The sequence below is a fragment of the Phallusia mammillata genome, chromosome 1, assembly GCF_965637545.1.
Source record: "Phallusia mammillata chromosome 1, kaPhaMamm4.hap1.1, whole genome shotgun sequence".
Classification (NCBI taxonomy): Eukaryota; Metazoa; Chordata; class Ascidiacea; order Phlebobranchia; family Ascidiidae; genus Phallusia; species Phallusia mammillata.
Genome location: NC_137252.1, coordinates 3,779,041 through 3,792,758, shown reverse-complemented (window position 1 = coordinate 3,792,758; position 13,718 = coordinate 3,779,041). Strand labels below are relative to the sequence as shown.

Genomic DNA, 13,718 nt, shown 5'->3' with positions numbered 1-13,718 from the left:
TGTTCCATTTTTTGCCCTGACGAAATTACTCCATAGAGATCACAACCATAGTTGATTTGCAAATTCAAATTTAAAAATGTTTTATCTGATTTGCAAAAAATGATTTGCAAATTCAAAAATGTTTTATAAAGGACTTAATTAATTAAGCGATAAATACTTACAATTATTACCATTCATTGAGGCTGTGAAAATTATTTTGTAATCAGGCAAACCAAATCTATCTAGCATATTGACTTTACTTGTGTTTGCAAAACCCCTAAATAGGTGTTTTTTGCAAAATCCTCGTCAGAAAACGAAAGTATAAAGTTTTGATAATTTTAATTGAGCGGAGTACGTTTAAAATTAATTGCATAATAATCGAATATTGGTAAAATAAAATGTTTGATAAAAATAAAAAATAAACTTTCTTTGAAAATGCAATTACTTTTCTGCAGTACAAAAATCTGTGGTTCCATTGCCAGACATTAGCATCGGGAAATATGGAATGTGATGAATATGTTGATGATGGTTTGTTTCGAGAAATTCCTGTGGAAGTGAAACAAGGTAAAACGATGGTGCCAGTTACGTCTGTTCTATTGCTATGTCGAAAATACATGTTTGTGCCTTGTTTATTAATATCTACTCGTTCCCTAACAACTGTGCGTTGGATACAAAAAATCTGAAAATTCACAAAAACTTTGCAAGTGATAGGCAATTTCATTCAAGTGACAAGCGTAACAGTTGCTCTTTGTGCACAATTGTTCTACGAGTTTTTTTTTATTGCATAAGTAACCTTTTAGTTGTTGATGCCATCAAATCTTCGAAACTTAAAACTTTGTCGGTTTCGTTTTTTCTGTTTTTTTTTGCCACAGCTATTTCATTTAAATGACTGGGCATCTTGGTCGGTTGAACTGCTCCATTCGTACGAGAAAATAAGCGGGTCAACTGTCAAGATTTATAAGGGGAGCAGAACCAGAACTTTTTGACAAACTAAACAACCGAATTAGACGAGAAGTTAGGTGAAATTTATACCTATATTAGCTGCAATTCAAGTCCATTATATTTAAATTTAGCCTGAACCGACGAAAGCAAGAGGCCCAGCCCGACTTGAAAATTAGCAATACACGGAAATGAGTTTAAAACTTTTCAATATTCATTTTACGATTCGTTTTATTTTTTAAGGACGAGGTTTTGGAATTGCATCGATGGTTCTTTCGATTTTGGCGATTTTAATTCTGTTAGTTGGTTTTCACTTCTGGCCATGCTTAAAATCTAAACCAAAGGTTTGTGCTTTTTTGTGTTTCCTTAGGTTAAAATAACTCATATAACTAAGTTAAAATGTAGAGTAAAAATATATATATGTTACAATAAGTTAAAGCATTAACTTTTAAAGAGTTAAGGATATTTGCAGTTGGAAAACAATATGAACAATATCCAACTTCTAAACAGATGTCCTTGCACGAAAATAAAGTCGATTTAAATATATTCTAATAAATAAACTTAATATTGTCAACTCTGCAAAAAATGAAAACATGTCCGTAAAAAAATGAAATACAACTGTTTGTTCACATCAAATATTTCCTTGAAGCACTACATACGAATCAGTTCATATGTTGAATGATGAAAATATCCGCCCAAATAGACGCAAAAAGCGACATGCTTTATTTTTTAAATGTGACTCAAGTGTATATAAACGGGTGTAACCAATGTGGCCTTCATATCACTGATAAAGGCATAAGCATTTGCCGAAACATTTGAAAAATAAAGCATATCGCTTCTTACGTCTATTTGGGCCGTTATTTTCACCATTAAATATTTCCTGATGAGTTAATCAATTTAATCAGCTGACATTTGCATAAAATTATCTGTATTCAGTAAAAAACCCATCAATTTCTAGAGAATTATCCGTTGTGCTGCTGGAGCATTGGGAATGGTGGCTGGGGCGTCAAGCCTACTGGCAGTTTCATTGTACGCAAGCAAAATTAAAACCGATTTCGATAACATCACACAAACAATGCTAACTAGTATTGTATTACGAACCAGGTAGGTTACTTAAGTAGTAAGCGGTCGACTGCTCTTTTAAATAGTCGTGCCTCTTATAGATAACAATTTTTCGATGTGAGGCAGTTGTAGTAGCTCTACCATTTTAACTAGTTTTCACATAGTGTAATTACGAACTAAACTAAAGCTTTAATACACTTAAATCAGTATCTGTTTTTCGTTGTGCAATATTCTATAGAAAAACGTTATCGCCAGGTGTACTGTATTACATTGCATAAAAAGACACAGACTGATTTAAGTGTACAATTAAGTTTCAATTTAGTATGATTATTATCTGCAAAAGTTGGTTATAAACAACGTGTTGGTTGTAACATCGTAGGCATATTACTTGCGGTGTTTTTTGTTGCGTTGTGACGTGCTTGCGTTTCATTCTTTTTTCCTTTGTTTATCGTGCACTGTACTCGTCACATTCAGTGTTATTTACCCTGATGAAGACAACCTGTATAGGACGTCAAAACGTCGGAATAAAATTATATTTGCCAGAAGAGCTCTACAAACTTGATATTATGCCTGGCAGCAATAGCTTATATATACTTGCTACCTATTTTGCCTTGTTTTTCAGATGGGTATATGGTATAGCTCTTCGTTATGGATGGGCAAGTGGAGCTGTATCAATTGTAGCTGGTGGGTTGGCATTCTTTTCTGCTTGCAAGAGAAACATAGCAGAAAATACAACGGCCAATCAACAACCGAACAACACAATAAACGAAGACAAAGTTTAAATACACTTTCTACTTTCAAAGAAAACACCCCACATTAAATGTAAACTGACGTTAAATTAACAACAACGTAACCCAATCTGTTTCTGCCACAAAAAGGAAATCAATTTTTAACAGCAAAATACAGACGAGAAATTGCATTTAAGGAGTCAGCTTTGTCAACCGATCTATGACCCAACCAAAGTACACTTACAATTGTTGAATGTTCGAGTATTTGTCGATTCTTGCATTGAAGTTTGTGCAAAATTATTCTTACAGCGATGTATGTTCCCGGTGTGAAAATAAACTTCATTTTTTATTGTCAACACACGCGGTTTTACGCACCAAAACTACGCAGTACTGAAACCACTTGCGGCCATTTGTTCGTGCACGTTTAACGCTCTTTTCCAAGCAGTCTTAGCAGTAGTGAATAAAATTCGGAAAGACCAGTAAGTTATTATTGTTTAACTTCAGTGCAGAATTAGAAGAAATAATAATAACTATTTTGATGTATTTTTGCTTACATTTAGCCTACCTCGAAATTCTGCTTGTTTTGAAATGCCTTGTTTGTATGCTAACATTTCAAAAGAGTTATGTACATAAATGGATGTTATATCTTATTTGTTGAAAATAACTACTAAAATTCATTGTAAACTCAAGGCTGTGTTTATTTACAGACAAAGTCGGCTTAATAAGCTTCATTGGCACACATTCAATGTCTGAACGCATAGATCCTCAAAATTTTCTTTACATTGCTGTGTGGGACGAACATCAAAATACGTGTTTGTTGAACCTTGATTTAAAGTTCCAATAAACTGTAAAGCAAATACGATACAATTAGATTAAATACTAATGTTTAAAAGCAGTGTTTTTAATGTCCAACACTAACAAACTGTACCTTTTTGTTAGTTACAAATTTTACTTTCTAAACCACAAAAACATGTCAAAAATCATTTTTTTGTATCTTTGATGTGATTGTTTGAATTTCTTTGCGTAACAAACAAGATTAAAATGAAGTTCTATAGCGCTGGCATACATATTCACATTTTGTTTCTAATTAAACAAAAGCATTGGAGCTTCAATGATAATAACGAATTTTTACGGCGCACTTGTAAATGAAGGTTATTTTTTTTTCTATTTTGTATTTATGTGTTGAGCAAAACAAAGTATTTTCTTTACAATCCAGACGTTGGCTTAGGTTTTCATTTTTAGCAAAATTTGAACCGGAATGTTTGTTATTGTCCAATACATTTCCTTGACTGGTCTGTTAGCTGGTTTTGGACTTTGTTGTGCTGCTGTGTTTTCACCGTATTGGGCACTAAACGACCCAGAAGACGCAAAACTAGACAACATTATCATAGTAAGTTTTGAGTAAGAAAGGGCCAAGTATTGGTGTAGTTTTGTCTCAGTAAAAAAGGTTGTTTTTCTGAGTACATCTCTTAATGTAGTTTTAATGTGAGACTAATTATTCGAATGCGACCTCGCTGTTTCCATGCTTAGTTGTCCTATATATCAAGCAAAGAGTCACATCAAAATTATTTTCGCTTGGATTCGTATTGTTGAACCAAGATTTGGAAAGTTTTTGGTGACTGTTTTCTGGTTTAGTTTTGTTCTAAGCAGTTGAAAATCCATCCCCCTAAATTCATAAGCATGTTTTATTGTCTAAAGTAAATTTGATTCGATGAAACCAATAATTTCTAGTACCTTGATCAACTGAACTAAACAGAGGCCGGTTTTCTGTTTTTAAATTGTGAAGCATGCAGCCACTCTGGGAATAGCCCATACTATTTGGTTACACAGACTAAACGACGATAATTATTCAAATATTGGTTTATTTCAAATTAAAGATTTACTCGTACTGTAGGCAAATCTCTTGAAAAGATCTCATACTTTTCAAACAAACTTTTCTGTTTAAAATATTTTTACAACCATTCAATTATTTTTGTAGTATAAAGGCCTGTGGATCAAGTGCCAGGAATTTTCAACGGGAAATATGGATTGTGACAATTATGATCGATTTTATTTAGGAATTCCTTTTTACATGAAAAGAGGTAAGGATTTTCATTGTACCGATTACTTTTGTTTCGTTTCTAAACTTGACGCAAAGTTACAGTTGTTTGCGCGTTTTTGTTATTTATCCAGTGACTTTCACAGGAAAAATAATGTTATCACATATCACATCTTATCTTATTTAGAGAACCGTAACAGATGATTTGTCTAAATTACTAGAATCATTAAAATTACCTAACACTTTTGGATCTTTTAGGTTTTTTAAAGAAAGCCAGCCTTTAAAGTTTTTAATTTATTTTATCAAATAATTCATAGTTCTATTACAGCTCGAGCTTTGGGAGTTGCCTCGTTGGTTCTTTCAATTTTGGCTTTTTGGAATCTAGTAGTTGTTCTGGACTTTTGGCCATGCCTAAAATCTAAGCCAAAGGTATGTGTTTTGGGTTGGCTGTAAGAGGACCCGAATCCGAAAGTACAAGTCTGAAATATAGATTTGTCACCAAACATTTTTCACTGCCGGCCGGATAAGTTTATTAATGATTTGCGCGGGCCGCATAGTTTACATGCACTAGCGTCGCCTTTCCAAACTTAGCCCGCGAGGCGAATTTTATTTCAAGGTATGTTTTTTCTACAATCCCACTTAAAATCTGGTGATGCGACTGTTAAATTGTATAGTTAGTCTCATCTTACAAGCAATAACGAGTGGCATGTGCGAAGTCTGGCCTGAATCAAGTTTTATTTGAGTCTAGTTGAAATTTTAGACCTAATCCTGAACCCAAATATAACGGCAAAACTTCGCAGTCTGCTACTCTAAATCACAGAATTTCATGTAATATATGAAAAGCATTTATTATATCTGTAGTTTGACAAACATCTAAAACACAATAAATGTCCGAACAGTTACCTGTGTACAAAATCTAAAAGGTTTTTAAAAAGTGTACGTAAATAATTTGTGAAATTGTCTGTCTATCAAACAAAATTATTTTGTCGAAAGTAGTTTTAGCTATTTTCATTTATCCTAAAATAGAGGCGATACTTACAACAAAAACAAACTTTATGCGACGAATCCACATTAAATAAAAATCCCTATGTAACTTACATTGAAATGTCAAATTAATTGCATTTCCAACATTTTCCAAATATCTACATGAGTTAGTCTGCTTTCACACAACATCATCTGTATTCAATAAAAAGCCTTCTATGTGCAGAGAATTGTCCGTTGCGTTGTCGGAGCATTGGGAATAACTGCCGGGGTGCTGATTCTAGTAGCAGTTTCATTGTACGCAAAGAAACTTGATATCAACAACCAAGAGACAGCGCAAAGAGTTTTTTTAGTAACAATAAGGTATGCTGCAATTAAACTTTGGCTAATACTTTAAGTATTTAACTATCCACTGTCAAGCCAGCAAGAAACACAATCGCGCAATTTCACACATTTGGTGTTGTTTAGATAAGTGCTCTTCAACCTCTTTAGTGGCACGCAACCCTCAAGGCATTTTATCTAAATTTGCGGACCCCCCAAAATATGATTTTAATACAAGGAGGACATTTTTTACCAGTTCTGTTACAAAAAGTCTATTGACAGTAGCCTGTAATGCTAACCGGCAATTTTTGAAACAAAAGTTAAAGATTTTAAAGAAGGGCTCGTTTTACAAAGGTGGTGCACTAATTTAAATTATAAAAGTTTTGACAAAAACCAACCCAATTGCATGTTTCTGACAGCTTTTAAACTTTATAATGTTGTCAAGCAGTAGATCACATCCACGGTCAATACATTTAGTGGTGTGGTGTCCAATTCTTATTTGTTTTACGTCTTTTTGCAGATATGTTTATGGCAAGAGTCTCTACTTTGGATGGGTTAGTGGAGCTGTATCAATTGTATCTGGTGGGTTGGCAATCTTTTCGGCTTACAAGAGAAATAAAGTAGATAATACAACAGCCGTCCAACAACCAAACAACGCAATAAACGAACAGAAAGTTTAAGATAAATCCGCTACCTTCAGAAAAACATCGAAATACTTTAAATGGAATCTTATTAAAACATCAATAATATTTTTCACGGTCAATTGATTTAAAATAAAGTTGCATTTTCCAGCAAAATGGCACTCTTTTTATTTAATTTAATGCCGTTGCTGTACATAAAAAGCAAAATGATAGTCCAGTGTCCACACACTGTGCAATGACATCATAAACTTTTATTTTTTGATTTTTTTATGTCAACAATTTTATATATTTTTAACTGGGATACTTAGGAAAGATACTTAAGCCCACTTTGATTCGTAGTATATATTAAATCGCACCAAGTCCTACCAGATCTTTTTGTTGCAGCCATTCTGTCTTTTGTCTCTTTTTGAACTGTTCTACATATAAGCGTGTCATAATCATTCAAACAACAGAACAGCACTGGAACACCTTCTTCTCAACTGAGCGTGGTTGCACACAAAAAAGTCTTTAATAGTTACTGTTTTTTAACTGATGATTGTTTTTTTTTTATCTGCTGATCAACCATACTACAATTAAAGATCACATTCAAGACAATTAACGACTTTTCCTCAAGTTAAGAACTGACCAACCTTAAAAAATCCTTAAGGTGGCCACGCATGACAAAGATTTTCGTATATAAAGTTTATTTGCTAAGAAATAAGATTTAGAAATTGCATTTTTATTGCAGCACTTTCATTGCAGTCATTTTATCGTGATAATTTCATTGCGGCAATTTTATTTTGGTATTTACGTCGACAACACTTTAAAAGGGATTACAATTTTAAGCATAGCTGATTTGAAAAAAAAAAACAATAAATATTCAGCACTCAAAAAATAAACACAATTTTAATCGTTCCATATCTGGATTTGCTTGTAGTACATAAATCATTAAAGCAGTTCAACTGAAAAAGTCTACGGCCCGATTACGGTCACTGATCGGTGGTTGCCAATCACTCATTTAGATGTCACACCGGAATTTTAGTTCAGTTCCAATAAGTCTAATGCTGTTTTTGTAAGTTTGCCACCAAGCACGACAAGGAAATCCCTGCTTTGAGCATCCGGGATACGTATTCCAAGCCCCATTAGGAGAAGCAAGAGAACAACTGTTGATCCACCAACCACCTTCCCGTCGCGAGAAATCAGCACAATGAATAAATCTGAAACACATATTTATAAACTTAAATGCTATTATGATATCAGCTCAATTTCAAGCTTCTCGGTGTAAATCAGCACTTTTCAACATAATTATGTATTTCGTGACCTATTAATGCGAGTTTTTGGTCCGATTGGTTTCTGGCGTGGTCAATAACTAATTTGCTTTAGTTTTGCAAATTATCGAAACATTATATTATAAGTTCTAACTTACATTTTTAAGATTGAAGACTGACAAAAATGATTAGCTTAAATTTGAAAAAAGGTTGGGTAATCTTGCAAAATAAAGATAAATGTGTTTGTAGTCTCCAATTTATGAAAATACACAACAACTTTTGACAACTTTTAACATAAAGAAAGCAAATAAAAAAAGATTTTAAATCCATGCATTTTATTTCGATAGTCTTTTCCAAATATAGGTTATTACATCCATTGATCAACTAGAGCAGGGGTCGGCAACCCACGCGACGCCAACCGATTTGCGTGTTTGTATTGAAGTAAAAATTTAACCTGTTATACACTGCTTGTTTTTAGTTTCTATCATGCCATTGTGTTAAAATTAGCCTTATATGCATAAAACACTCTGCTTTCTCTTTATTATTGATATCTGCTGACACGAACCGCTATTATTTAGAAAAACGTTGGCACGCGAGGTCATTAACGCATAGAAAAATTGGCACGCGTCGCCTAAAAGGTTGCCGACCCATAAAATAGAGTATACTGTTTGTGTTAGAAACTTACAACGAGTAGTCGTTGTCTCGATCTCTGGTGGAAAACCTCATTCCGTTCGAATTGTGATAGAAAATCTCGGTATTGATGCTGTCACCTGCAGTCCCAGTGTATTGTCCTCCTACACACACTTGATAGTAGCTGCTTTCCGGACCCACACGAAATTGACTAAATAATTGAGTTGTTTGGTTTGTATCATTGTCAGTTTTTTTTTACAAATTTTTTGTTACTTTTTTACCTATATTCAGCATACGCTGTTTCATTATCGATGTCTTTAAGTTCGACACGAAGTCGACATTGGTTGCATTGAAATGATTTTGTTGCGATGTGCAATTTTTCAAGTCCTATACCATAACAAAAATATGGCAGTTTAGGTGATTAAAATATAAAGTTACACACTTTATTATGTTAACGTTCTAATAAATTGTAGTATATAATATCTAATATTTTATCAATCCAACATGTATCTTTTGATTGAAAAAAGGTCGCTAAAAGCATTAATCTTTACCCATATCGTTTTGTTAAGATTCTTTTTTTAATCATGCTACCATAAATAATTATAAATAATATTAATATGTAATGTTACAGTGATACATCATGTATTTTAATCAATGACATGTTTTATACTTTGAACTCACCCCACCAAAACTCTCCATTCAAACTTCCAAACCCGTTTCTGTAGTCTGACCAGTAAACTTGAAAATCCACACTGCCGTCAAACCGACGTTGAAACACCTACAGAACATGCGATATAGAGGTTTAATTGATTTCGACAAATTCTGATCTGACAACTAGTCTGACAACTAGCTGCTTTTCGAAAAACTAACAAATTTTCTCAAAATACTCGAAGAAAGTTAATTCCAATCGACCCTATGTAAGCAGCTAGTTGTCAGACTTCATTTCGAAAAGTCATAAAACGTCGTGTATGGGCCATTGTCTATGTTAATGTTCATTGTGCATGTCTTTTTGTACGTTATGTTGAGTTGAATTGAGTTTATTTCGCTTGGTGAAAGACGACATAGGAAGCAATAGCACTAAAACAATCACCAAGCCGAAAAAAGCTGCGCAAAACTTTATGGAACGCTAAAACGTGTCGGGCAGATTTGGTGGATAGTAGTTCAACAAAGTACAACGCGTTGCACCTACACCGTATCATTAGGCGTTGTGCGGCGGGTGCTCACAAGGGAGTCCTAGAATCCTAGAGTCTAACCACCTGTGCTAAGGAAAGGTGGTTGGGTTCGACAAAATAAGGAGAGGTGGTTGGTTCGAAAAAATAAATTACTGAAAGAAACCCTGCCAGGTAGTTTCAACCGCCGGAAGAAAAAAGAACATACAATAAAACCCTAGACTTCATTAATCGTTAATTTTGGTCGTATTTGCAGTCAAAACATTATCGATAATAGTGTTTTGTCAGTTGATTAAGTCATTTAAAGTAAATGAGGATGTCACGTAACATCAACTTGCTGTAACGCAATGAATTTAACAACTGCAATCAGTCCAATACTAACTTAAATATTAAACAGGTCAGATTTTCTTACCAACCACCCTTTGTTACAAACGACTTCAACTCCAGATTTCATCACAAACTTTCCCGTCAAGTTATCATTCCAACAATGAGTGAACTCTGGACAATAAATAAAAATGTGTTCTGTGGCTCGGACAAGAAAGTTAACTGCTATATTTATATTTATATGCCCACATTTATTTTTGCAAATTCCAACTATAGTTATGAGCAGCAAGACTAAGGTTGCGCGAGCCCGGTATCTGGCGATCCTCTACTGCTGACATGTGCAGCATAAGAGGTGGGTAACAGTGCTTGTGATTTGACTTTTAACGGCTTCACAACTGACCCTTAGTAGCTCAGTTGGCAGAGCGCTAGCCCAGAAGGATTGTCGTGGGCTCGAATCCCATTGCTGTTTGGAATATTGCCTTAAATAAATTAATGAAAACTTTTGCAAAAAACGTCACATTTCAAAATACCTTCAGTCAGATAAAGGTATTCACAGAACCTATATAAAAGCACTTACGACAATATTTAAAACAGTCACCTCACCTTTTTCACAGTACTTTCCGTAGTATCTTGGGTCGCACACACAAAAATATTCTGCTATCACGCCGACACAAGTACTTCCGTGTTTACAAGCATTGTTGGCACATTCGTTAATGTCTATATTAAAACGAAACATCTCATGTAAATGCACACACCCTTCAAAAGGACTAGGCTTAAAAATCATGGAATGTAGATTTAATTGTATTTGGGACTCCACATTTAATTTCATTCCTTGAATTAACGTGTTCCTCAATGGTGGATAATTACGCAGCCGACTACCACTTTAAAGAAAAGATGAAAAAAAGCTCCATGACATACAACATACTTGTAAAAGCAAAGGCGCCTTTTGACGCCGAATCTGATTTGCTTTCAATGCCGTTTGAAATGGATCCATTGTAGGAACTTCGACCCAACGTAGTGTAAAATATCACAATTCCTCCTTTATCTGAAAGAGTTGTAAAATCGTGTTTAAGTGTCAACATTTACGACAGACGAACTTGAAACTTCATTTTACTGTAATAAATGATCACAAATGCACGTTTCAAAAAAATCCAAGTTCGTGATTAAGAGGTAGTAATAATATCTTCGAAAAAAAATTGACTAACAATACTTTATCGCTTCAATATCATTATTGATTGCGATTGACCTGGTAACGCTCCAGCATGTACAGCAGCTCTGCACACAGATGACTTGTCGCTGTAGGTTCCTGACCCGTACACCGCCTCTCCTCTGCAATAAGCAGGACAATTGACCTGGGTGACCAGAGTTGAAGAGTCTCCCTGGGTTGAGCATGTCACTGCATGGACATAATTATCAATATGTGCTGTTCGTTTGTTTTTTCAGTTTGTCTTAACAAAATACTGGTCAAAACTCTATATGCTGCCAGTTGCAAATCCACCTACTTTCAAATGAATAGAAATCTCCATCAGCTGAACAAGATTCACTTTTCACGGCGTTTCGGTTTGCTCCGCTGTAGCGATTATTGCGTTTACCCGGGTTTCGATAAACAACCACTGGCCCACCACCGCCTGTGAACAAAATACAATACTTGTCTGGGTTCCTTATAAAGCAGATTTGTATGACGTTAACTAAACCAAATAATATTTTCCGAACCTAATATAAGTTATGAGTTGTTTCTCACACATCTCATGGCGTTTGCAGGCACTGATTTATGACTAAATGGTTGGCCGCATTTGAAATAGAGTTCCGACCTATAAGGTCACATCAGTGCAGCTGATGACAAGATATAGGGTGTATTGGCTAGCGTTGCCATGAAACCGTACCCCATTTTGTACTATTTTACGAATAAACATTAAATCTTTAGTAAAAACTAACGAGCTGTACTATGCAAAACTAAGCTTTTAACTTTCAAACAAAACTTATATTTATACCATCAATCCATTGATCCTGCATTGCAGCTAGACATATTGGACCCCTGGAGTAAATCCTGTCGCCGCATAAGTTCGAGTATTGCCTCCAACAGTCGGCTGGGCAGAGAACATAGGTGATGGAATGTTTCAGATCGGAAAACTGCGTATCGCAAGTCACTGTAAAGAGACTTTTGTAGTTTTTTGTTTAAAAATGAAAACCACTATTTTGTCTACTTCATGATAAATTATGCAACAAACTGTTTTGCTGATGAACACAACACTAAGGATTTTAATTTTGATAATCCATTTCACATACCCTGGAATCCTTTGCTATTTTGTAGCAGGAACAAAATGATGATCAACATAACCTGTTCATTTTTCATCAACATTTTGGTAAGTTTAATTAGACTATGCCTACCGCCAACGACGTCGTTTTTTAAAATAAACCCTTGCTTACGTTTTTTTACCTAAACCAGTAGATTTTAGATAAACCAAATTTGACTAGTGTCGTCAAAGACTGCATAGATCACTCGTACAACTTAAAGGACACTTTGCTACTACACACAGTGCTTCACTTTACAGTACTCGCTCTTGATAATGTATTGGAATTTACGCGTTCGCGTTTTAAAGTCCATCACCGGACGTCGTTGTCCACACGAGTGACGCTGTTAATCAATATGAAATACTTCCTCAATAACGTGTAACGATAATACGGTTAATGTTTTTAAAATGACTTGTTCTAGGTCAGCTACGGGGTGCCGTATTTTTTTCTGTATAGCAAACTGTTCATGCTGTACACCAACGTCATATAATCCTCGTTTCAAAAGGTCAAGCACTTCATCAAAAGGTGTGTCGTTTTTACAAAATTACACACACACACACAAATATCAAAATAAAGCAAACAAATGTCCGCCTAGTTGTGGCAAACAGTTCCACTTCCGAACTACGTAGCTGTTTACTGTAAAGGAAATGACGTTGTAGCTATTAACGTGAACGTCATCGACCAGTTTTTAATTGCGTAGTGTAGTGTATCTATGAATGAGTTATAATCCAGGAAAAGATGGCTATAAAGTTTTCGACATCTATATTTTATTCACACAAGCTTCTGAAGTGTACCGAGAGACACTATAAGCAACATTAGATGTGTACGTCCACAGTTGTGAGGTGCACCGGAGTTTTCGGGTCGGGTTTGAGTGCTGGCCGGGTTCGGGCTTAGGTTTGGTTTAACACAAACGGGCTTGGTTCGAGAATGACTTTTGCGTTCGTTTTGAGGCCTGTCGTTTAACTTTCGGGCCAAAACGGGCTTTTCAAAACGATTCGGGTTTGTGCTTGTACTTTCGGATTCGGGACGCGCGTTTCTTAGAAAAATAATTTTTAGAACTTTAAAAATTTAGAACTTTATTAATTCTAATTATAGAAATATTTTCGATAAGTTTCATTCTATCCAAAATACATTCGATTTTAGTAACAGTTTGACTAATAAGGTTGAATATCTATTTTGCTCGTTATATTTCAAGCCCGAATCAAAAGTATTTACCATTTGATGTTCTTGAGGGGGGTTATTTATATAATGGGGGTTAATTTTTAAATGAGTAACGAGCAGTGTAATGCTTTAAATTACTTCCATACTTTTTTGGGTCCCAAGCATCCATGTAATCATTTTCGTACCTTCTCTACACATTTCGGTGC

General features: G+C 34.9%; 1 protein-coding gene and 1 long non-coding RNA gene across 2 annotated transcripts; one reads left to right on the top strand and one right to left on the bottom strand.

Moving 5' to 3' along the window:
• Nucleotides 1-5,080: 5,080 nt before the first annotated feature.
• LOC145209324 (uncharacterized) lies at nt 5,081-7,048 on the top strand. Its single transcript, XR_013855064.1, has 3 exons — nt 5,081-5,175; nt 5,954-6,090; nt 6,569-7,048. It is a non-coding gene; the product is annotated as an uncharacterized LOC145209324 (long non-coding RNA).
• A 562-nt stretch (nt 7,049-7,610) lies between these two features.
• Nucleotides 7,611-12,418, bottom strand: LOC145214979 (uncharacterized). The gene is made up of 11 exons (XM_080083662.1): nt 12,346-12,418; nt 12,051-12,206; nt 11,562-11,687; nt 11,306-11,455; nt 10,985-11,104; nt 10,663-10,776; nt 10,148-10,233; nt 9,248-9,344; nt 8,848-8,953; nt 8,622-8,777; nt 7,611-7,885 (listed from the first exon to the last, which is right to left on the bottom strand). The coding sequence occupies exons 1-11, from the start codon at nt 12,416-12,418 to the stop codon at nt 7,687-7,689; spliced, it is 1,383 nt and encodes a 460-aa protein (XP_079939788.1). The 3' UTR covers nt 7,611-7,686.
• Between the last annotated feature and the right edge of the window lie 1,300 nt (nt 12,419-13,718).

Coding starts and splice junctions, on each gene's coding strand:
- LOC145214979 (XM_080083662.1), bottom strand. CDS start 12,418: ATGTTGATGAAAAATGAACAGGTTATGTTGATCATCATTTTGTTCCTG. Junction 10,234..10,662: donor CGGAAAGTACTGTGAAAAAG/GTGAGGTGACTG, acceptor TTTATTGTCCAG/AGTTCACTCATTGTTGGAAT. Junction 8,954..9,247: donor GAATGGAGAGTTTTGGTGGG/GTGAGTTCAAAG, acceptor GTTATGGTATAG/GACTTGAAAAATTGCACATC.